At 41.2% G+C, this 25,712-nt stretch overlaps 1 protein-coding gene across 5 annotated transcripts in view; it reads right to left on the bottom strand.

Annotated features, from left to right (window-relative positions):
* The window catches only part of PRKG1 (protein kinase cGMP-dependent 1), a 449,368-nt gene that overhangs the window by 200,441 nt on the left and 223,215 nt on the right, over nucleotides 1-25,712 (bottom strand). For 4 of the 5 annotated variants that reach the window (XM_068689510.1, XM_068689508.1, XM_068689507.1 and 1 more), the window contains exon 4: nucleotides 1,027-1,132. In XM_068689510.1, coding sequence (XP_068545611.1) covers nucleotides 1,027-1,132 — 106 coding nt within the window. Of the gene's footprint in view, nucleotides 1-1,026; nucleotides 1,133-24,600; nucleotides 24,729-25,712 lie in introns of those variants that run through there. The other variant, XM_068689511.1, reaches the window with a different exon arrangement.

Raw genomic sequence — 25,712 nt, 5'->3', positions numbered from 1 at the left:
GCAGCTTATTTTGGAAATTACACAATCAGTTTTAAAACGTTTCCCTGTGTTGAAAATTAGCTGAATCCAAAATAGACAAGAGAGAAATCAAGCACAGCCTACTGCTGGAGAGAGGTAGAGGAAAAGGAGCCCAAATCTGAAGGGTTTTGTTCCTTTCCCCGTCCACCAGCAAAAGAAATCACCTCTCTGGTATGTTATCCCTCATTACTTTTGCACAGAGAGGTCCTCAGCTCGGGAGGGAAATTTTTCAGCCAGGAACGTTTTGATCTGGGACAAACCCATTGCAGTAATGACTTAGTAACGATGGGATTATGATGGGATTACTTTCAACATCGCTGACTTGGGCAATTTTTTTCTCTAGGATTCAGTGATGTTATGCTCCTATTTGCTATTACTTTGCTGACATGAAGCATAGCCAGTTCTTTACTGCTATGGCAGAGCTGAATTATTGGGATATTAGCCATTGCTTTGGTAAGGAGGATTTGTCATAGTTTGGGATGGCGGCACTAACTGAATGGCACTCGTGAGACTGAGGCCAAATTTAAGGAGTGAAAGATTTGGCTTTATGCCTTTCTTGCTACTCATCTAAACCGTGTTTTACAGAAACCTGTGGCTTTTGCTTCGCTAGAAACTTGCCTTTTGCCTCTGAAGTACAAAAATACACTTTGAATGGACTTGCTTCTACAACACTTTGCAAACCAGATGTTTCCCTGGGGAGGTTTTTATTTTGATGGGTATTTTCTGTAATAATGTAAGCTTTGAATGACTCATAGCAAAGCTTTTTCTTTTACAAGAAGGCTGCGTGACTCTGCAAATGAATAACTTGCAATGGGAATGAAACTAAAGAGCAGCACAATTCCTCTTGGTGATTGCCCTCCCTTTGGCTGAAGGATACTGCTTACAGATGGTTAAACAGCAAATAAAAAAGAGATGAAAAGAACATAAATCAAATACTGCATTCACAAAAAGTCAAAGATGAGGACGGCAATTTCACTGTATTTCTTATAAAGTAAACAAGTGTCATACCTTTTTAAAAATTCCATATACTCAGTATGCTTGATGAGGCCTGTCCTCATCATTATTGTTTGAAAACATTGCCGATCAATAGCCCAAAGTTTCACATTTACGAGAGCTGGAAAAAAAAAAAAACAAGACAAGGGGAAAAATGTGATTAGCAAAATTTCAAAATTTGAAAACCTATTGTGAACTGCAGAGGAGACAAATTAATTCATGAGAAAGCATGAAAATGGGTACACACTTCAAATCAGTAACATAAAACTCATCCGCTGGACAATGGACTAAGCATGCATTGAAATGGTGTAATATATGTACCTAACTTAATCCTCATTTTTATCTGTACAGCACATGGGTTTTGGAAAGGTTACCTAAAACCAATAGTATCATTGAAATGGGGAGAAGTCAGTGCAGGCTGGAAGCAGGCAAGAAATAAGGGTCTGGATTCATCATTATGTGGGACATATCATTTTCTATGCATGGCTAACAACGAGTGATTTGGGGAAATTTGTAGCGCATTATCATGTTTCAGAGGCAGAAAAATTCATTATGTTTCATCCTACCCCCCATTGTACATGACAAATTTCTCATTGACCTTGAGAGGTTTTCATGAGAATCCTGTTATATCCTAATAATTGAATGTGAACTGATTTTGGAGGTGTGAATATTTTTTTCCAACGTTGGTAGTCATATCTCTGATAAGTTCCAAGACTTCAATGTCATGTGTGATATACTACACTATGTATTTCAGAAGCAAGAGTCCCCTTGTAAAACCAAATATTAAAATTAGCATGGCATTAACATTGCAATACATTCAAGGAAAACAGTATAATGTGAATTGGATGTACAGAACACAAAATAGTTCAAATTTTCTTCTTGGAAGCAGTTTAGACATTTATGCTAACTATAAATGTTTTAATACACAGTGTTTCTAATAGAGTTACTCCTTAGAGAAACAGTTCAAGTAAACAAATCTACTCTAAAGACCTCTGCACTTGTATTTTTTTCAAAGAATAATTGCAATAAATTTCATCCTCATATCCCATTTCACTACAGGGAAAAGAAGTTAGCAAAAAGCATTTCAACAAAATATTTAAAAATATTCTTATGAATAAAATCCAATAAACTACTTTGCTTTTATTTGTTATTCCTTTAGTTCACAAATACTCTAGTTAATGAGTTTTTCTCCATAACAACATTAATAGGAAGTAAAACCTTAAAAATGTAAATTTCCATTTTTCTTCTCAAAGTACATTGCAGCACCAAGTGAATGTATTAGAACACTGGAAACCTGCTTTTCAAGTCTAATTTTCAAGACAGAGGTTCCTTTCTGAGAAATGATTTTAATTTTACAATTACATTAATTGGAAAGAATGATCTGTAGCTATAGTATGAGCTATTTCTGTTAAATATATATATATATAGTCTTTCTTCAGAATGGAAAAGCCAAGCAGTATGAATGGGATCTCATTTTTTCAGTTTTTTTTTTCTCTCTTGTACAAAATTGGCATTTAAACTGTTTTTAGATGAGCTCTGTTCTAGAAGAAAAAATAAATGTTATTCAACAGAGTGGCAGGGGATACTGAAAAGGACAGGCTCCCACTGTATTTGCTAGTGATGATGGGGCCTGACATCAAGTCACTAAAAACTCTGCCAATCTCAGTAAATTCACTGAGAGCAGGAAAATATGAACTTGTAAAGTAGGTGCTTTCTATCAGATGTGAAGAAGTGTAACTAGCCTGGCCATTTCAGGTTTTTTGTTGTTGTTGTTTTATTTTGTTTTGTTTTTATTCAGTATAATGCATGATTGTCACATAAAGCAGAAAGGCAACTTGATTGGTCATGAATGGTAAAAACACTGATAACTGACTATTTAAAGGAATAGATTAGTGATTGTGACAAAAATGAATGAAATACTTTGGACTAAAATGTCCAACAGCAGGACAACACACTGCCCTACCGTGAACAAATAGTATAAACATATCTTAGTAGTTCATTAGAAATAGGTATTTCTTCATGTGCTGACATTCTTTAGTGAGAAATTAGGCATTTTGCCTACATTGTTTTCATACAATCTTCATAGCAAAGGCATAACTGTTAAGCTGACACCACCAGTTGAGTAAGCTCAGAGTACAGCAAATACCAGAATTTCCATTTCTTTCTATTGCCTCCTGTAATTCTGAAAGGCAAGTCATCCTTCCTACAAATAACTCTGCTGCTTCACAACATATTCATGTTACCGTATTCATATTATGCAAACAAATAACGCTGAAAAATTTGATTTTCATTGCAGTACCAATTCCGACCAGCAGGTCTGTAACGGATGCATTCGATCGGCACCTGGAAGCAAGCTCCTGTTGGTGTCCATCACACAATTCCAGAGCAAGTACCACCTGCAAAGCCTCCAAAAGGCAGAGCTTCCCCTCCTCGGCAGAGATCAGTTGGTCAAACACGTTTATAGGAGGTACAGTATTACTGCCTTAAATCTGTGACTGATGGTAATCAGCTAACTCTTCTTTCTATTTCAGACATTTCAAGAACGACGAACACACATGGTGTATTTTCCTCCCCACAATGGATTCAGATGTAGCTGCAAAGATACCACCTATCTCTGAGGCCCACACTGGTACCAAGGAGACAGATAAGCAGCCAACGCTCACTTATCCCCCTCTGATCCACAGGCACTTCATGAAGCACTACGTCTTTTTTGATATCAATCCCCAAAGACCACAAAGGCACTGCTGCGCGGCACGTGCTGTGCACGCTCATACTTGGTCTTTTAATGCAGTTAGGTAAATGGCAAATGTAATTTAGTACCTCTCAAGCAAAACAAGGACCCATTTATTTCTGTTAGAAATTGTTCTGTAAGACAGATCTCTGCAGCTGGCAGGGTTCATGGGAGCACAGGACCAGAGGTTTATTTAATGAGTCTAGAAAAAGTCACGTCCCTCATACACTCAAATATACATATATATTCATATGTATATAACTGTATACATATAACTATGCATATTTACACACACACATACCTTTATATAACCTGTTATTACATATACAGGTGTGTACTAGCTCCCTAACAAAGACCATGCAGCTCAGGTAAAGGTAAGTGCAGACAATGCACTTTTGTGTCACTAATTATAATAATTGCTGGTGCTTTATATTCACATTTCTCGTGCCTGATGCTAAACAGATGTGTTAATAATGGCTAATCACAGTAGAGCTTCAAATGTCAATAAGACCCTTATAATCAGGTGTGAGCATCATCTCCTGTTATGCTTAAAATCCTCTGTGAATGTGTTAGAGGGTTACTGCACGAGCAGTACGAGTTCTGTAAGATTTGTGGATATTGACAACTTCAGAGAGAGAGATTTAGGAATGCCCCATGATGAAAGCTATGTACATGGTATGTATACCATGAAGTCAATTCCAAAATGAGTAACCAAGTTAGAAAAGATACTGAGAGGTGATGCAGGGATTTTGGGGTCCGTCCCTCTGCAAAGAGCATGTTTTGTACACTGGCAATAGAATTTTTTGCGAAGAGTGATTTCAGGAGAGTATCTTATTCTCTGACTGTAAGAATAAAAAACATAAGGGAATGTGATAAATAACACACTGAAAACAGATGTGTGTACGTTTATCTGTAACAGGGGCTTCATAAGCCTACTCAATAATATAAAATATTATACTGCAATCAAAGGAGCTAAATGGAGTTACATCACAATTAAAGTTTATTGGTTCTTTCATATTTTTTCATACTAAAATGTCATAGCTGGGGTTTAGTTTTTATCTTTATAACAGCACATAATACAATCACTGATCATCCTAGAAGCTGCTAAGATTTCAGCTGGCACCAAAAAAAGTAGCAAAGCTGCAATATGCATGTTCACATCCTTGAGTATATTGTAAAATAAATATTGTGACAAATGTGAAGAGGCAAGGATGAAAGCAGGGATGCCCAGAACAAGGAGATGAGTTCTTTGATTCCCTGAGCACACTTAAAATGTGAGGAAACCAGTATCTGTTTTCCATATCGTTGATCAGGAGCGCAGACATAAGTATTGTTGGGACCTCTAAATTATTGATTACATGGTATTATCACTGCATTTTTAGGAGCCACAGTTCTATAAATGAGGGTACGAGATGATGCCTAGAAGTCTGCAGTAATTTCTGAATATTTTAATTGCATGTTAGAGATGAGCAGTCCTATGAAAAGGACAACTCAGTGCAAGCTCCTAACAAAAGCTCTAGATAAATGCGGTACAAGAACAGCATTTGTAAATTAACGTCAGCAAAGGAGTTGGACTTGATGATCCTTATGGGTCCCTTCCAACTTGGGATATTCTATGATTCTATGAAAGGTACAACTTAAGCTTTCTGTCAAGATTTCCTTTAAGAAACAGCTCATGTTGAATCTGAAACTCCAGGTGAAGGCATTGCATTGCGAGGAGTGAAACCAAGCCCAGGTTTGTACTGTTGCAAAATGCTCTTGGATAAACAGGAATGAACAGCGAGTGCCACAGCAAATTCTTTGAAATTTTGCAGGTCAAAACGGGACAAGGAAAAAAAATCAATACTCATGTTTACATTTAAAGCGGTCAACGTGGTGAGTACTTGTTATTTCAATTGAGACTCCCCAGCAAACCAAGAGCTGGGGCACCTTCTGGCTGGCTGTGTTGGGTTCGCTAGCTGGCAGCAGGCCAGAGCAGAAAGCAAGGCAACATAATGCCATTTTCTCTGCTTGGAAAGTATGTTGTTTTCTGAGTTACTCTCCATGCCTCCAGAAGGACATATACTTCATTACCACGCAGGAGCCTGAAGGATTCAGCAGCCTGTGATGTTCTTGGATTGCCTCCCTCCAGCAAGGCAGGGAAAGGTTTCAGAGCGAGGCACCTCGTTAGGACATTTTTGTGCAATGTGGTATTTTAAGACATGGAACTCGTTGCAAAGAGGTAGCACGCTAGAACCCAGGGAAGCCCAGATGTTACCGGCAGCCACGGAGGACAAACCAAAGCCAACTTCTAGGCTGTAGCCAGCATCGAGCTGACCCTATAGAGCCTCCCACCGCCTGATGTGATTTCGCCACCATGACACCGTGGGCAGTGCCAGCAGAGAGATGCACTCAAAGATGTTTGATGCTGGTACTTCTCCTTCCAAAACTGTAGCACCTTGCTTTACATAGCAACTTTTGTCTATCTGGTCTTCAATCTACATACTGGTAGTAGTTGCATGATATTATTGTGGTATCAGAATAGGTAGAATACCTATCTCCATAAACATTAAAGAAACAATTCAGACTTAATTCAGACTTTATCTAAAGTACTAACAAATGGGGATAATGCATTACTGATTCCTTCTGTGGCATCATTTTCTTGCTTTCCAGGGTGTTCCTTACGCTGCTTGTTTCCCCAGCCTGCAGAAGGAAAGAGTTTTGCTTTTCCATTATCTTATTCTTGTGGACCCAGCGAGTGAAAATCATGAACTTTAGGCTCAGTCATGAGCTACTCCTTTTCTCACTGCATCACGTGCAAAGGCAATGAAATGGAGAAGGAGGTGACAGGAAAGTTTAATTGAAAAAATATTTACAAAACAGTAACATAAGTATTCTTGATGTTATATGTGCTATAATGATCATTTATATCGTATGTTAATACATGTGGGAAGTACTTCTGGTACAGCTGCTAAGATGCACCAGAACATAAATCAACATTTTGGGGAGCACTGTTGGAAAACAATCTTCCCACCAGAGACTTTAAATGGTCTGTTTTTCTGCAAAGCAAGGTCCATCACACCCTGCCCATTAAACTGTGGCCAGTGGAGCAAACCTTTATGCATATGACATTTAAATATGCTTTAAAACCTTAAAATCACAGCTACATCAAGTACACTGCACAGATGGGTGCATTAGTTCAAAATGGAGTGAGATACTCAAAGCCCTGCAATATTTTAGCATTTTCCCAAATTTGTACATGCTCCCTTGAAGCTTTCCAAAGTTTTCAGGATCACTGAGCAAATTGTCCTTTGCTAAAGCACGTGCTGACTGCATAATGGTACCGTGGACATTTTATTGCCTGTCACCATAGGCAGAATTCATCACCTCACGTTTGCTTTTAGGATGTTTTATTCAAATCGCTGTTTCTTTGCCCAAGAAAGCCTCAGGCAAAGAAACAGGGTCTTTCTGCCAGCAATGATAAGTAGAATTTCTTAACATAACCATCCTCTTACTTATGTTCAGTTTTACTGGATTATTGTGAAAAGTAAGCTTCAGCGAGAACAGTCATTTCCAGTTCCTTGTATTTTGTAGCATGCATCTTATAAAATAATGATGAAAAGCACATGTACATTTAACTAAACAGAAGGAGCATATTGAATTATTCTACCCCTCCAGACACATCATGAATCATGAATGAAGCCCCAGCAGACTCCATTTCGGGATATGGCTCAGAGCGACGCAGAGGGGATGTATTTAACAGCTGGAGCAATAACAAATTTCTCTACTCTCAGACATTTGTGCTTCAAGTTTCTAACAGTGATGGCACCAGTACAATGATGAGTTCATCCCAATCCTGTCTGCTTTCTCAACAGGTCCCTTCACTGAACTCCACAGTGGTATTTTGCCACCCCATACTGTGCAAACAGAGTAATTTTATATTTGGACAATGAAAGATGCAGCATTCAGGCAAAGATAAATATTTTAATGCTTTTTCTCCTAGCACAGTTTATATCCATGTGCCCATAAAATGGGGCAGTTTAAAAAAAAAAAAAAAGAAAAGAAAAAAAAGAAAGTCAAATATCAGTGTTTAGTAATGAAAAAGAAAAGCATATCCACAGAAGCAGCAGTCAATACTATTATTTTTTTTTGCATCCTCTGGTGAGAGCTATGGCTTTTCCTGGCACATAGAGCAGGACAGGTATTAAGGAGAATGTGAAGAAAAAGACAATAAACGCCCCATGAGCCTAAAATCAATCCTAACCGTGGCACACAGGATGATTTTGAATGCCCTGGCATCCAAAACAAAGCATTAAAATGAACAGAGGGATGCTCAGTGCTGGTGTTTCAGCAGCACTTCATGCCCATGCACTGAATTTTTGGGGGTTGTTCTCAGGCTGGCAGTAGGATACCCCTGCAGCATCCTTCTTGAGGTGCTGGGCTGTGAACAGGGATTTCTTTGCATGCACGGTGGAAATCCAGCATTGCAGTGTTCATGTGCAGTAAAGTTTGCATCTTCTCCATCCACGTCTTTGTGAACTGCCCATTTGGGAATAGCCTTTAAAACAGAGTATGCATAAATATGCACTTTTATGAGTGCCTGAAATTATCGGCATATTCCTGTGAGCTGGAATAGGTAGAGACAGATTTCATCTTCACTTTGATACTTCACATTTTTTTCTGCTGTTTGCCTCTCTGAGCTTGACTAACTTGAATTTCAATGTTAGAAGTGCATACATTGCATGTATCACAAAACCACGGTGCACTGCAGCTCCTGGGCTGTACCGCTCATGTGGAGAATTGGGGGCAAGTGCTGTTCACAGGAAACAAGTGAAGTGCTTCAGTACTTCAGCCCTTTTCAGGACACAGATAGAATTAACTTCTTATTTGGATTTGAGTGCTGTTTTGCTAAATAGAGCCCATTCTTTGCCACGTGAAGGACACCCTGATTTGGGGTCAGACGCAGGCAGCAATGGTTGCATGGTGCTCGTTTTCTAGGGTCCCACTCTAGGGTCAGGGCACCAGTACAGGGGCTTTCAGTGCATAACAACCACTGAGCTCTCAGCAGCAGCCTTCTGGTTTTGAAGCCTTTGCAAGTAAGTGCTCCTCCTCTGCGTTTCCAGCCTGTCTCGCAATCACGAGAGTAAAAACCTCTCTTCTGTTTCTTTTTAAATGAAGGATGATTGCAGGGTGGCAGCAACTGAGGCACAAGCAAAAGCACTAATTACTATAAAATGTGTTAAAGCAGAGAGATGCAAATACTGGATATCGTTCTCTCACTCATGCTTGGCTGGGATGTGAAATCCAGAGGTTTCTCCCATTTTTCCCCATGCCCTACCAACCCCCACCTTTCCTCCTCAGCACCAGGCCACTTCTCAGAGCATCACGCTGAGGAAGGAAGGTACAGAAATTTTCAACACAACTTCACTCTTAAAACAAGGGGTGTTCTTGCACGTATACCATGGATCTTTTTTAGAGTTAGGTTTGGCCACTGTATAAGCACCAGTCTCAGCGGAGACTAATAATGTGTTCAGATTACATGAGGAAGAAACAAAGCAGGAAAGACATGACTCAGTATAAGTTTTCCAGAGAGTTTTGCTCTCACTACAATAAACCGTGAAGACCCAGGATATCCCAAGAACTGTATATATCTCACATAGAAAAAAGCACTGGATATTTTACACAGGAATGCCTGGTTAAGATCAGGTATGACTAAGAAAAGAAACCAATGGAAATGGTTACTAACAACAACAAAAAGGCACAACTCCATCCAACTCCATCCCTCCACAACCGTTCCCTCCTGGGAACTTCTTCGAGTCTAAAGGAGAGGATTCAGTAGGCTCTAAAGAAAATGTATCATGCACCTTAGCCCCAGCAGTGGGTTGAGCCCACCTGCATGAATCCTGCCTCGTTGCACCAGGGATTACGGATAACAAGATGGCAGCCTGAGCATGACAAACTCCACTGTCCCTGGAGGTCTTCACAGCATATGTAGATGTAGAGCTCAAGGGCATGGTTTAACAGTAGACTTGGCAGCGATGGGATAAACGTTGGAGCAGACAATCCTAGAGGTCTTTCCAACCTGAATGATTCTCTGATTCTATGGCTCATGTAAGCCCTGAGGCCCTTGTAAGGCTTGAGCCACACCTTGACTTCAGTGAGAGGATTTCACCCCTGGACTCTGTCCTACGGCTTACAGCCTGCACAACCCTTATGTGGAGGGATCTGACAACACCCTGTCAGCCAGCACTAGGCCCAATAACCCATACCACGTGCTGTGTAGGACCCCGGGAACTTTTCTTGCCTGAATCACAGAATTGTAGGGGGTTGGAAGGGACCTCTGGAAATCATTGAGTCCAACTCCCCTGCTAAAAGCAGGTTCCCTACAGTGACAGGCCTCCAACAAGACTCAACACTGCTGATCGCAACTCTTTGAGCCCTGCCAGTCAGCCAATTCTCAATCCATCTCACTGTCCACTCATATCCCACACACCTTCTAGGCTTTGTTACAAGGATGTTGTGAGAGACAGCGTCAAAAGCCTTGCTGAAGTCAAGGTACACAGCACCCACTGCTCTCACCTCATCTAGCCAGCCAGTGATGACATCACAGAAGGCTACCATGTTGGTCAGGCACAATTTACCCTTGGTGAACCCATGTTGACTACTCCTGATAAACTTCTTTTCTTCCAATTGCTTGCAGATGGCTTCCAGAAGAAGTAGTTCTATCACCTTTCCAGGAATGGAGGTGAGGCTGACTGGCCTGTAGTTGCCCAAATCCTCCTCCTTCATCTTTCTGAAGACTGGTGTGCCATTGGCTATCCTCCAGTCATCTGGCACCTCTCTCATTCTCTAAGAGCTTCCAAAGATAATAGAGTGGTTCAGCAATCACATCTGCTAGCTCTCTCAGCACATGGGTGCATTCCATTGGTGCCCATGCGTGTTGATTTTGGCTAGACACTCTCTGATCAGATCTTTCTCAATGAAAGGGAAGTCTTCCTTTCCCCAGTTTCTCTCTCTTACCTCCAGGGTCTGGGATTCTTGAGGGGCAGTCTTAACAAGACTGAAAAAAGACTGAAGCAAAGAAGTTGTTCTGTATCTCTGCTTTCTCATTGTCCCATTACAAGGGCACCCACCTCATTCAGTAGTAGACCCACATTTTTCCAAGTCTTCCTTATACCATTGACATACTTTTAAAAAAGCTTTTCTTGTTATCCTTGACCTCCTTTGCCAGATTTAATTTGAAATGGGTTTTAGCCTTCCTTGTCACATCCCTGCAGGTCCTGATAGAATACCTGTAGTCCTCCCAAGTGGCCAGGCCCTTTTTTTCACATTTCATAGACTTTCTTCTTGCCTTTGAGTTTATCCATTATCCATAAGAGTGAACTGTGTAACCCAACCTTCTGCACTACCTTCTTCACCCCGTTTTTCAAAGGGAACTGCTTGAAATCTCCCGAGTTACTCAGGAAACACCATCTAGGGTGTTTCCATGCACTGAATCATAGAATATCCTGAGTTGGAAGGGAACCACCAGGATCATCAAGTCCAACTCCTGAATACCCATGGTGTTTGCCTAAGGGTATACACCTGAGGGTGTGTGTATATATATATATATATATATATATATATAAAATGTTGGATTTTCTCTAACCTAATTCTAAGGCCTCCTATTACTCCCCCAAATATCTGAAGACCTCTTTTGGAGATTCATAACTTCCTGGTCTTAACATGACAAACATTAATTAAGCATTATGAAACTCTTTAATTGCATCAGGGTTTTTTTCCTTTGAATTTCAAAGCATGTCCACATAATTTGTATTACAAAAAATGGTAATTAGATGTCACTTGCTGTCTTTAAGCTAACCGCTATTTTACATAACCTCTTCTATGTCATTTTATTCATCCCTGCTGTATAAATATAGTTCTACTCTTTTTACATTTCTATGATATGGACATTTTTCAAGGCTTTTAATTAAACTCACTTTCCTTGACAAAGAGCTCACGAACTACTTAATAAATTGTATTATACTATTGAACATCCATATACAAGATGAAAGCTGAAAGAGTTCCTTAAAGTAGTTTATAAAGAATGTATTCAGAACAATTTGAAAGACACAAAAATCACTTCAAGTACTATTTTAAGTTTGATGGCAATTGGTATCTGTTGGATGAGTTAATGGAAAACCAACAGGGTTAGAAGCTTAGCGTTCAGTTGCTCAAACATTTAATTTTATGCAACAAATACCGATAACTGCATATTGCACGTGAACTCTTGAAGAGGAGTTGAAACAAAGTGTCTCCAATTATTCGTGAAAAGGAGAAAATAAACTAAGCCCCTCAAAGTTCTGCACTGCAGATACGGAATTGCTCTGCTTCTAGCGAACAGAATGGGGTAGAAGACCTGTATGTGGCTTTGTGTTACAAGCAAAGAAGAGGGTCCCGAGAGAAAAAGGAAATCTCAGGTTGCAGTATCTGTGGTTCCTGGGACCTCTTCATCGGGAACATCGACCTTAGGGACAAATTTATAATGACCATATAAATATGTCCTGCAGTTTAAGTTGTTCCATTTATTACGAAATTTAAGTCTGGACAAATATGCCTTTGACGGTACTTCTGCTGAGAGTGTTTTTTAGATACAAAATAGTTGAAAAATAGACATATTTTGGTGTTCAGCATGAAAAATCGTCTTGGGAAATGGCTTGGCTAGTTGGTAAAAATAAAAACAAAAGGAGCAGGCATGAAAATGAGAACCGGTAGGACAGAACTTGGGGTTAATTTTTGAGATGACCTGCAAAAGTTTTGAGCTAGTTTCATTATTCATTGGGGGTAAGACATCAAATAAACAATTAAAGACAGCACTCCGTATCCTAAAGAGGGTGCATACACTCAGAAATTGTAATGGAGCTGAGTATTTTAAAAATGACTGGAAAACAAACAGATTTTACAGTCCGTTTGAAAGAAAATGCTGCTTTAAAGATATGTGGCTACCAGAAAGGAGTTGCTTGTTAAAGTAACAAAAAGAAGTGCACATGCAATGCCTTTTCAAAAAAGAAAGCTGAAGCACTTCGTAAGTATTAATTATGCCTCACAGCATTTATAAAACCTATAAAGCATTATCTATTGATATCTCTGGAAAAGAAAAGAGGAAAGCATCTCTGCTGCTGCTGGCTGGATGCTTTGCTGGGACTTCAGGTCTCCTGAATTCACTTTAAGAAACACATACCCATCTTTGCATCACAAGAATATGCATTAGCTCTTTTGTTGCTTCATTATTACCCACAGTAGAGCTAACACAAAAGCCAGGTGCAGTTTCCTTCTTCCTTTCTCCCTTAGAGTAATCACTGGACTTCGAGCAGAGTCATGGAAAAAGGGGAAAGGGATGGTTTTAATTTGTAATGTCCCAGCAAGCTGCAAAGCAACGAGGTCCTTTCTTCCATCCATACTCTCTGAGCACTGCAATGCACACAGACCTCAATACTGAGTGACTGAAAATGAGCAGGAGTTACAGCTTTATCAGGGTTTGTTTGTTTGTTTTTCTAAAGGAAACTATGTACAGGTCTAGGGAATACATCTTCCACTCTTTCAACTTTTATTTTTTTTTAAAAGGAAAGCTTTTTTTTTTTTTTTTTTAAAGAGCTGTTCACATATAGGAAAATTAATGATGCTTTCTAAAAAGCGTCAAACCATTATCTTACCGCCTTTTTTTGTTGTTGTTGTTGTTCAGCTCTAGGTGCTATTTGGCTATTTAGTTCCAAAAGGTAGCTAGTACAGCCAACTTCTCATAAAGATCAGCACGAAGCCATGTGGAAATCCATTTACGCAGCCAGACACTTGCACTTACAATTCTGCACCACGGGACACTTTAGTTCATGAATAAAACCAACAGGAATGAGAGAAGTGCCATATATGACTTCACTACATATAACTAATTGACTGGGGATACCTTTCAGGGGAGATGTTTCTATTGATTGAAATGCCTAATAAAAGCAGCAGAAGTTTATGAAATTAGAGTATAGGATAGAGTTTTATTTTTTTCTCTTCGGTAACAAGTAGCAAAATATCCCCGTGCTACCTTTCTCAGCCCTGCTGTTCATAAAATCTCTTTATAGCTCCAGCATATAGAGTTTGCTGCAGGAACTAACGGGATCCCCAGGGTCTCCTTCAAGTTACCCATCTTTCCCCTTGTAATTCAGCCACTCCTGAAGAGCTGTGCCCGCCCAAAGTTTGGCTGCAGTTTCCAAAAGGAGGATGACAATGCAGGTTTTTAGAGCTGCTTCATCACTGTGTGCTTCACAGAAGGGGCTTTGTTGTAAGTTTTTACGTTTCTACGCACAGGACTGTTTAAGCTTATGTCTAGGATTTATATTTTTGCTAAAAATCGTAGCTGCTCACTGGAGCTTTTGCTACAACTTAAAATTTACTCTGAAATAACTACACAAAAATTATAAATACAAAGCAAAAGCACAAATGCGGCTTTCCATATGAAAGCAAAGGAATATAAAGAATTTATCCTTTAGTTGATGTTATTAGTAGAACAAATTAAACTGATAGCAATCTTCTGTTAAGCAAAAGGACACACACAAACAAAGATGAATTTTGGGCTGTTGCATAATACTAAGCAAAGCAATGGAAGACATTCTGTGAATAGTGTAAATTCGATGACAGCTGAGCCCTGTAATTCACTAGGCAGCAATGGCCCTGGTAGGCCACTCTCAAATGGAAATATTCACAGCACAGATCCTGGTACATTTCTGACTAACAGAAAGGCAAAGCCATGGCACAAGCCTTTTTTTTTTTCCCCATTCCAATTAAAATTCAACCATCAGACACACAAACTTCAGGCAGCACAAATGACCAGCAACTTGGCCAAGTACAATAGCATCAGGAAGGAAGTTTTTTGTTGCCTCACGCTGTTTTCACCTATGTATTTTCAGCAAAATGCTGCGTATAATTCTGGAACATAATATAGTACAAATCAGTGTTGTTTGCAAATAAAGCTAGACTTTGAGATATGAGTTTGAGGAACAGTGTTTCGAGAAACCCAGGGAAGTTGAACTGCAACTTTGGCAGCACACCGGGGATATCAAGCAATTGGAAACCTTGGCAAGATTGAAATGACTCCTCAGTAATCAAAAAAGAGATGGTTTGCTAAATGAATGTTATAATAAAGAAGTATTTAAAAAATGTGGAGTTATTTCCCAACAGCCCCATTTCCATCAGAATGTCAAAATAACCCACCCTGGCCATCCCCTGCAATCTCAGATAAAAGGGGTTAAACGCTTTTGCTTTGCTACATCAAAATATGGGACCTCCTAGGTCTCACACCAACCTCACAGCACGAAGGTTCAACGTGTTTCTCTCCCTGGCATTGGGTATTTGTATTTCCAGCAAGCACATTTTTTAGAACCTTGTCCATCAGCTGTCATGTAGATCTATTTGCTTTGCATATGTTTTTTACGAGGTGTCTTGTGGATGCCACAAAATTGGCGATGAGAAGCTTAAAACCTTCCCTTCTTGCTGCTCTCCACTGCTCCTTCTCTGAAAATGCAACCCCAGCCATAGTTGTTTTTTTTTGTTTTTTTTTTTTCCATGCAAGATCCTGAAGTAGCAGAGAACCTCTGCATGTTCTTCCTCATGACCCAGGGGCTTTCCTAGTTTGGGGAAGTCACCTCCCATGGATGTGCAGATAGTGCCTGGAAAAAATGCCGTATTTCGTTACGCCAGTGACTTTTTCCCCCCCCCTTACTACTGCTTATGGAGAATGTAAGCCACATATAACGAGTGGATTATAGATCTGTCACTCCCTCACTGGGAGTTCAGAGTGACAGCTCCTAATGCTTTAGTCATGCTTAAAGAGCAAAGAGTAGACTGCAGAGCATGGGCTGGATTAACACCTCTGTGCACCACATCCACTGCCCAGTGCTGCATGTCTCTGCCCTCTAGAAAAGCTGCATTTTGGGGGACTACATCCATCAAACAATCTCAAAACTCAAGCAAGACCCTGTCCAAACAAGAGGTAGGTATCTGAGATGGCAGGATATATCTGAGGTACCTCCACGGAAAAGGGCAGAAGGCACAAAGACAGGCACTCATGGTGTGTGATATGACACCGACAGATACAAAAGGGTAATGACGAGCACTGGGTCATGTTGTTTAAAAGGCACTGAACTATTTGACAAGATAATAGCGCTTTAATTCTTCATCTGAAATTTAAGCTATGACTCAAATGCTCATCTCCTCTTTCTTTACATCTTCTTTTCTGCACTTCTAGTCGCTACAGTGTCGTTCTCCCCCTCATTAATTCTGACACATTCAAGCTGTTGAGTGCTGAGCCATGAAAAGAGCACACTAACTACAGTGTTTGGCTGGGGAAAAAAAAAAAAAAGAAAAGACACATCAACACTACAAGCTAACACAAACCATGGATAATACCCATAGACCAATAAAACAGTCAGAGTCCCGTGAGAACCTTCCTGCTTCCCAAGAAAAGGGACTGTGTTTTGAGAGACACATATGAGGCAGGTAATCTAGCCTGTCTCTTAAGTTTCTTTCCCAAATCTTAATTGTGATTGTCCTGCTCTACTCTGTGCTGGTGCGGCCTCACCTCGAGTAGTGTGCAGTTCTGGGCACCACAGTACAAAAAAGATGTAAAACTGTTGGAGAGTGTCCAGAGGAGGGCGACGCAGATGGTGAAGGGCCTAGAGGGGAAGACGTATGAGGAGCGGCTGAGGGCACTGGGCCTGTTCAGCCTGGAGAAGAGGAGGCTGAGGGGAGGCCTCATCGTGGTCTACAACTTCCTCACAAGAGGAAGTGGAGGGGCAGGCGCTGACCTATTCACCTTCATCACCACTGATAGGACCCACAGGAATGGTGTTAAGCTGAGGCAGGGAAGGTTTAGGCTAGATATCGGGAAGAGGTTCTTCACCAAGAGGGTGGTTGCACACTGGAACAGGCTCCCCGGGGATGCAGTCACTGCACCGAGCCTGTCTGAATTTAAGAAGCGTTTGGACTGTGCTCTTAGTCACATGGTCTGAAAGTTTGGGTAGACCTGTGTGGTGCCAGGAGTTGGACTAGATGATCCTTACAGGTCCCTTCCAACTTGGGAAGTTCTATGATTCTAATTAATAGATGATTACTGGGGATTTAACACATATGTTTGCCCCAGTCCTTGTCTTTACTTCAGGTATCTGCTGCTGATGGGACCTGGATAACACAGGGCACCTGGGACGGTCAGCTTCCCCTCCCCTGTCATGCCAGTGGAAAGGCACCAGCAGTAAGAGCTGTGATCAGCTAAACAAGGGAGAAAATAATGGGGTGCTACAGCTTTTTATTTTTTTCTCTCAAACCTCATTGCATAGCCTGAAATACTAAGCTTTTAGTAGCTCCATTAATTCATCAGCAAATGCTGGCACTTGCTGTTGCAATGCCCATAGAATGGAAAAGATGAGTGCAGCTTCAGCCCTGTTGGAAAGGCAACAAGAAAGTCTTATTTCTGGTTAGCTGGTCCCAGCTCCTGACCAGCTTTACCTTTAAGGAGCAGAAATCCAGCAGAAGTGACACATACAAGCAGCCATTTAAAGAAGTCTTAAACTAAGATGGAGGGGACGTTCTTGTTGCAAGCCAGATACAGCTGCTGACATGCATTGCTGTTCCTAGCAAGAGTCAAAAAACTCCCTTGCTTGACCTGCTTCAGCATTTGCCTGTTTTGATGATGCATTTAGTTTAACAAGTTTTAACAAGCATTCGTGTTCAGGAGTCTCTGTTACATTTTATTCAGTGCCAGAGTTAATATTTTGGGATATAGTTCTTAAACAAATCATTGCCTCCTTAACAAACACATGTAATTCCAGCCAAAGTCATGGCAGGGGTCACAAACTCACCCTTCCTTGAGAAGAAAATGTTTTGTGGAATTATAGTCCAGCCCTGAGCCTCCACACTTTTATTCCCCGAAGTATCCAACATTAGAACAAGACCATAGCATCTGATGCTTCTTAGATCAGATTTTAAACGTCTTTCCAGGGGATTATTTCCTCCCAATATTCTGACTTACAAGTGACTGGGCAGAGAACTCATCACATCCTATTGCTGCTCCTACTTGGTTTAATGATGTTTTGGGTTTATTCACCCCGAGACTACTCTCTGCTTTGACATAGCAGCATAACCAGCGGGTCACACATTCCCCCTGCAGTCCAGTCCCCAGCACATCCAGCTGCTCAGAGGTGATAGGGAGAAATCTCTAGCACCTCTTCTTCCTCCTCCTCCTCAGCAAAATGGCATTTGGAGTGCAACCCGAGGCAGGGAAATTCAACGCAGGCTGATGAGCCTCGTCCTGCTGGTGTGCGGTTTGAAATCCAAACAGGTCAAAAGGGATCAAAGAAGAGCAAAATGTGCTGGCTGCTTGCTGGCTCAAGTGAAACGAGATGGTAGCTTCCGTCCAGCTGTGTGAAGATAACACTGCAAGCAATTAGCAACCCTCTTCCCCTACAGTGTTTCATTCCTTTCAGCAATGTGCTGAACACAGCAAAAAAAAAAAAAAAAATCAACAGATTAAATCATTAACAGTAGCCTGTATGAACGAGTGATCTTTCTGGGGAAGGGCAAGACTTTTTGCTATGTAGGCGTCACACAATTTAATAAGAGGTCCACTCTGTTCTAGCTACATAGAAGCAGAAGATTTGGCGTCCGCTCATGATTTAGCCCATTTGCTTTGCTTTTTCAGTCTCTGATCTCCGAGAAGGGACTTTTGTTGTTTCTGCCGTTGGAAAAGAGCAGGCAACTATAGCCTGAATAAGCCAGCAGTCAAACAGCAGTACCACCCAATACGAAAAGCACAGGCAGGGAAATGGAAAAGGGCAATCTTAAAAGATCACTTATGAAACAGAAGGACTAAGCATTATACCTTTTGAAAAACAGGTTTTGTTATTCATTCAGCGAGAAGGCAGGAGGAAGATGGTATGACATTGTCTTAAAGCAAACAAACAAAAAAACACAGGAACTTCCAAAAATATTGACATCCTGTTATTTTCCTAAGCACAGGCAGCAACGCGTGGTCTCTCCACAGCGTTTTGCCTCACACCAGAAGCAACACCTTCTCCACCCGCCCAGGTGAAAGCTACCTGATCCCCCCTCCCTTATGGGGGGGGGAATCCTCTCCTTGCAGGCTTAGCCTGCAGCACACCACAGGGCTGCCTGCTGGCTGAACATGGGATCTGCCTGGGCTTTGACAGGGTCTCAAGCATCCCCATGCAGATGGGTCTCCCCACACAGTCCCTTGCCATCCCTGAGCTATGGGGAACCCTCCAGCCTGCCTGGAGGAGAGGACCCCAACTCCTTGCTCAAATTCTTTGCATCACAGCATATGGACAAATTTGTGTTTGCCCTGAACCTTCAAATCTTGGTCCTCCAAGCATCTGATCTAGGCAGCGAGAATAGTCAGAGGTAGATGTTTGCTTTCTTTGATGACGGTGGACTTTACGTGATTCATGAGAATCTATTTTCTAAGCCATTAAATACATATATGAAGAGAAAATAAGGCTGTGCATTTCACTGGATAAGCTTGTGGCGTTTCAATACATGCTGCAAGGGGCATTTTGGAAAAAGAAAGAATCCAATATGTTTGTTGAAGTCTGTAAGGGGCATACATCTAAAATAGCTGTTGATGAATACATACATCAAATAAAATCTCTTGCTGATTTGCAGAAGCATCATTCCATCATTACAGATCGCTTTAGCTTTGATGGAAAAACACTGCTAACTTAATACCAGCAGTTGTAGCAGGCATCTCAGCTGTACTGAAGCACTTCAGCTATCAGAAATTATGTTTAAAAACTGAATATCGAAGAGCCTTTTTTCTTCTTAGAAAGACATTTATTAATTATTTTACAATTTCTCCAGTCCCCAGCCAGCAGCAGTTTTTAATAACTCACGTACCATTTGACGTTGCCTCCCAAAGGCAAGCAGTAATTGAGGTTAAAAAGCACTGAAGGCTGCCTCCTCTGTAAAGTTTGCTCATCTGCTTTGGAGCTAACCACATGTCATTGCTGCTGTGTTCAGAATCTCAAGTGTTGTTGTTTTTTCTTAGTTTTGGGAGCCACTAACGAGCACAGCTATTAAGAGAAGAAGACACAAGAGAGCAGGCCAGCGAGCACAGGAGGCAGTGCACGTTACCTGCAGCTGGTACAGTGAGGTGCGAAGGAGTAAGGGCAGGAGAGAAGGTGGCCACCAAGCAGAAACCAGGCATGGATCCACCTCTGGACACCTGAAAGCAAACTCAGGGCAGTTCCTGGCTGTACCCCCAACATCTTTGTTACCATACGTTTTTCTGTGCTAACATGACATGGTTCCTACTGCTACATGTTCAGCTGCCTGCAGTACCTGTGTTTTATGTACCTTCACAGCCTGTATTTTTTCCCCGATTCAGGGAATTGTGATGCATTTGCTGTCCAGGATTTTGATTCTGTGAAATTCTGGGTGCTCTGTAGATGATCCAGAGAAGCATGTAAGTGCAGATAAACACTAAGAGAATGAGTAGCTGGACCTCCTGCCCTCCGCAGGATGATTTATGTGCTTGCAGCTTGCTGCCATTCCATTTATTCAACTAGCTTGGTCTAACCCACCACTGAAATTACTGCAAACTGACTGAATTAGGCCCCTTCAACCAGAAAGAATTTGTTTTCTGTAAGTATAGAAGCTCTACAATGAAGACAGAAATCAGAGATCAGACAGCGAGGACTACAGCAGCAACTTTAATACTGCCTGAATTCTCCAGTTCTTCCTTGGCATGCCTTAGCCAGCTGAACAAGGTATGTGCCTCATTAGCCTCTGTCATTTTGGCCACGGGGAATGTAATCCTTAACATTTAGTTCCATCTATTTGAAATTTTACAAAGTACGTATTTTTGTGTTCTTCTGAGATGAACCTGCAGCGTATTAAACATGGTTGTACTGCGTGTATTCAAACGTGGAATCAGAACAGGCTTATTTGAGCAGAGCACTAATAGAAATTAAAAACAACCACTTAGCTCTCAGATATCAGTAAATAACTGTAAATGCCTTCAACTCTTTTCTATCTTGATTTTTCCTCCCCCAGTTTTGCTTTCATGATCCTGGGGGGCGGGAAATGTTTCAAGGCATTATTTAATTGATTATTTAATTTAACTGTGACAAGCACCCAATGCACCCTCAGTAATTCCTATGCTAAGAAAAAAAGATAAATATTCTTCTCCCCAAGGCTTGCAGTGTGCCAAATTTCTGAATTTTTACTGTTCTAAAGCTATAAAAAATAACTCTTGAGAAGAGAGATTGCATTTGTGTTCCTACTCCAGGCATCTTCCTCTGTGACCTTCCAACCAGCAGATCTGCTTCCTGGATATCAGAAACAGTGGCCAGCAGTTTATGATGCTCAAAATAAAAGATTTCATTGGAAAGTTTTCCAAAACAAAGAACAAGGAAAGCTTACAGCAGTGGAAAGCCATTCTTTTGATGTTATTGAAACAGTTTTGGTACACACTGAAAGTCTCCTCCTTAAAGAAGACCCTCGACTTGGCTGAAAAACAGTTCTTGGGCCAGTGCAAAAGGTCTGCTTTCTAAAGTTTCTGCTGCAATGTCACAAGATCCTCAAATTCAGCATTCCTGTGAAAGTGAAAAATCAGAACTACTGCTACAGCATGTTTAATCCCAAAAGAGAAAAGTTACATAGAAATGAGGAAACCTGTTAAAAGCAAGTGGAAGAGGACAGACAAAAGGAAAAAAGAAACATTCAAGGTGGCATAAGAATTGTGTCTCTGCGCCTATGAGAGTTTTGGAAGAACTACTTATCAGCTGTCCCCAAAATGACTTGAAATAAAGAAGTAAATAATTAAAATGGATAAACAGCAAAGTGCAGAAAGATATCAGAAGTAAAAAAAAAAAAAAAAAAAAAAAAAAAAACTTGGAAAATGGTGATTGCACCTGAATGAGGGGAAAAAAGAAGAGCACAAGTGCCAAACTATGGCACAGTACTCAACAGAGGCTGAGGAGCACCTGGCCAAAGCCTGCCCATAAAGCCTTCTGCAGGGAGCTTCCCTGAGCACCTGAGGGCCATAGAGAGCCAAGTTTTCAAATGAGCACTTGAGGCAGCCCAAGTTAAGAGCAGAGAGGCTGGGTCAGGAGCACTCAGCAGTGAGGAGCTACAGGAGTTCCCCAGCTGGCTGACTACAAGTAGGAGATGTAAGAGAAGCTTTCTCAAATTAAAGCATCAGCAAAAAAAAAATTACAGCAAGTAGGTCCGGTGAAGGGTAATAAGTTGTCTAGATCAACTCACACTGCCTTTAACATACATGAACACGAGTTGTTCAGATTGCCAACCTAATCATTTTAGCATATAGCCCATGGTTTAGGTCAGACTTTGCAATAAAGGAAAACCAGGGTGGCAAACATGCTGCAGCTTTTTAAGGGACTCCCAGGGGCTTCAAGCGAATTGCACACCACTGAGTCTGATTTCTGGTACCAGTCGAGTCAGTACAAATTTAACACGGAGTTGATATGAACAGGTAAGTTGTGCAAGTGGCCTCTTAGCAAAGGCTCTAACAGAAGCTCAGCTGTTGCAGGATAAAAGGGAATACCCTGTCCTGCACGAGGGCTACAAGGCACAGAGCATGGGCCAAGCCTGCAGGGACCTGCGTTGGACTCATGCTGTGATCTGATAAAGAAGGGCAGGGGAGAACGAAGGAAATGGGATAAAGTTTGAGGACTGTGCAACAGCTTCCTGGGGGTAAAAGCTGGTGTGGTCAGCGAGAACATAACCCGGACACAAAACTGGGATTGGACGCAGTGCTGCGGGATGCCATATAATGCATGAGGGGAAAGCTGCCCTTACCAATCAACCACCAACATCCTCCACTAAAAAATGCAAAAAAAAAAAAATAAAATGTAAGTACAAACTGAAAATAAATATGTGACAGCAGTTCAAATAGCCTGCACTCAACTCACAAAAGGGGAAGCGTCAAAGGTTTTACACAGTTAAATGCCTAAGCTAGAGAAGACCCTGATAAAGGATCAGAAAAGAACCCATACACAACTTCAGTCATTTTCTGCAAGCTGCACAAGGATAAACTGCATGCAAATGTATAGGAACTGCCTTTTCTAAATATATATAAGTACAAAGACACAGCCTGCCTTTCCCCGCTCCCCTGGTAGTAGCAACTGAAAAACATCCTTTGGAAACTGATTTTCATTTGTAGGATCAGGTACAGCATTGAGATTGAGTTACTGGGGTCTCTGTCATTGTGCCTTAAAATACACTAATACCAAAGCTCCGAAAAAGCAACCACCAGCACATTTACTATGTGGTTTTGGATCAGTGCAGTACGTGCTGTTGACCCATGCCCATCACCTCAGCTTGGCTACGCTCTCTCATCAGGAAAGGCTTCTTTGGTTTCCACATGTGTTACTAGTTCTGCCTTGTGCTGTGTGCTGGAAATCAAACTGATGAGCAGCACCAAACCAAACAGCCTCAGCACACTGCAACAAGCATCAATCTTCCCAGAGGAAGAAATCAGACACGTCTGGCCAGTTCTACATAAATACATACTGATTGTCATTGCAAATATGCCCAGCCTTTAATCCTTCATCAGCTGGATCTTGCAGAAATGTTCCCATTATTTCACCCTGCATCAGTACCAGTGACATTGCAGATTTGCCCATTTATAGATGTTTTAGCCCATAGTCAGCCTACATCGGTGCAGAATTGCGAGATTAATCCCACATGAGCACTGGGGATTAAACCCAGCACCAGGACTGCTGGCAGCACGTCGGCCTCACAGATTTTCATACCCAGCAGGCAGGTTTGAACATTAAATTCTCAGTAACTTCTCCAGATTCCTGTAGAGAAAGTCCAGCAGTGAGATTTAAAAAAAGGTTAAAGTGCTGGTTGTGCCTGTTTGGAAAATATTTAGATGATGGGCTATTTCTGAGGTTAGAGCAAGGTATGATTATCTGCCAGAATCACATTTTTCTTCCCAAATTTGCAGCTTTTTTTGGTAGTAGTAGTGATAACCTCTTTACAGGCAAAGACCTCCTGCAAAGGGGCACACAGACAGTCATATATGCAGCTATAGGAGGGGTAGAGCTGCTTTTTAGCAACTGACCCACACATGGCATGAAACTGCTCCCTTACTGCTAATACTATTCTCATGACTATCTTGGAAATCTCTTCAAGCCCAAGCAAAGCTTTTGGATTTCAGCACTAACATCACTTTTGCAGTACTTCCAGCTGCAAATACACAACCCCTGTGACTGTTGGCAGGGGTGCCGCTCTCAGGCCATCATACTCACGTTCAGATGAGTTTGGCATCAAGCAATTTGTGGCTCTGTGTTCTACAGCTGCCAATAACTTCATTTAAGAGGATTTTTATAGGAATCCTTTTGGAAAATTGCTGAAACTATGGATCGCCTGGACATCCAAGACCTGTTCTCAGGGGGTTACTCTTACCTAATCAAAATTAATCCTCTCCTAGGATTATACTTGGGAAGTCAAAAAGTTATCCATATAGCATATATATGCCTAAACTGCGTAATCATCAGAATATAATGTTAAAAGAAGACTCACAATATGCACCAAGAAGTGGAAGCACAGCTCCAACCATTAACACAGCACTCCAATCTCTTTGAAAGAAACAACTCACGCTTTTTCATTGCAAATATACTCACATTTTTGATTCAAATAACTTCACATTAAGACTTATAGCACTTTTCTTTACACTTCTTTTCCTCCACTTCTGCATTTACTTAACTTTAATTTTTTTTTAAGTTACACCTGGTTCATTAGACACATATGAGACATTATATACTCTAATACTTATTTTTTCTTTTAAAAGTACAGACCCATAATAAAGCAGAACTTACATATGTATCCCAGAGATGACTCCTGGCCCCTCACAGCTCAGGACAGCAAAACAATTATCATATCCTTTGAAACACAACTTCACTTCTGCTGCTTATAACGGTGGCTGCTCATTACATGCACACACACCTGCCAGCTGTTAGGTATTATCCCAATTAATGAGTATTTCATTATTCCCAGCTGTACCAACACCCATAAATCATCAGCTAAGGTCTAGCCTATGCCACTTGCTGCACTAAAGCTGATTATTTCCAGAAAAGAAAAAATGGGGCTGGAAACACCAGAGCTTTCATTTAGTAAGCTGTTACAACCCCAGCATCTATGCAGATAAGGAGAGGACATTGAAAACTGTGTTTTGGCTCCTATAGGATGCAGCTGCTCAATCCTGCAGTTGTAGCAAAGCACTGAAAGCATCAACCAGGTCTAAACAGAAAACGCAGGTTTCATCAAGTTAACCACGGCAGACATTTCAATCTTGTTCCTGTAGCCCAGTCCAAAGCCCTGCGGAAGAAGGCTCATGCATTTGGGAGACTTTCAAGAGCTGATTTCCTTTAGATTGGTTTCTGACATCTAGAAACAAACAAACAAAAAATAATCTTTCTATTTCCCTAGTTGGCCTCTGAAATCAATGCAGAGACAACAAGTTGAACCGGAGTTATAGATGGTAATCTTGGCAGATGGAGACCACTGTTGAAGCCCTTACCCTAGCAATGAAGGCAGGAACATCATGGAGAGCATCTTCCCTTGCTGCATGCAGGGAAAACCCAGGAGCACAACCATGGGCAGCAGGGGTTATGCCAAAGGTCCGTCTTGCCAGCTGTGGGTGGTTTTTTGAGCCTGACCCCACTAGCTACTTCATTCACACCCCTCGAATTCCTGTAGCAGAGGAAAAAGTGGACAACTCCTCTGTCCTTGGGGTCTTCATGTGGCTCATCATCGTCCAGACCTCTCTTATATCTGCTCTGTTGTCTCTTTTACGGATGAAAGCATGGTAAGCCATTGGATATTTCATGTGTTAGATGCCTTCATTACCCTTTTCAATCTTCTTTCAACCTTTCTTGGTTTGACGAGAGATTCTTTGAGACAGGGCAGCCACAAGCCTATGCAGTATTCA

Source organism: Anas acuta, chromosome 7 (genome assembly GCF_963932015.1).
Source record: "Anas acuta chromosome 7, bAnaAcu1.1, whole genome shotgun sequence".
Lineage (NCBI taxonomy): Eukaryota > Metazoa > Chordata > Aves > Anseriformes > Anatidae > Anas > Anas acuta.
This window is presented reverse-complemented; position numbering and strand designations above follow the sequence as displayed.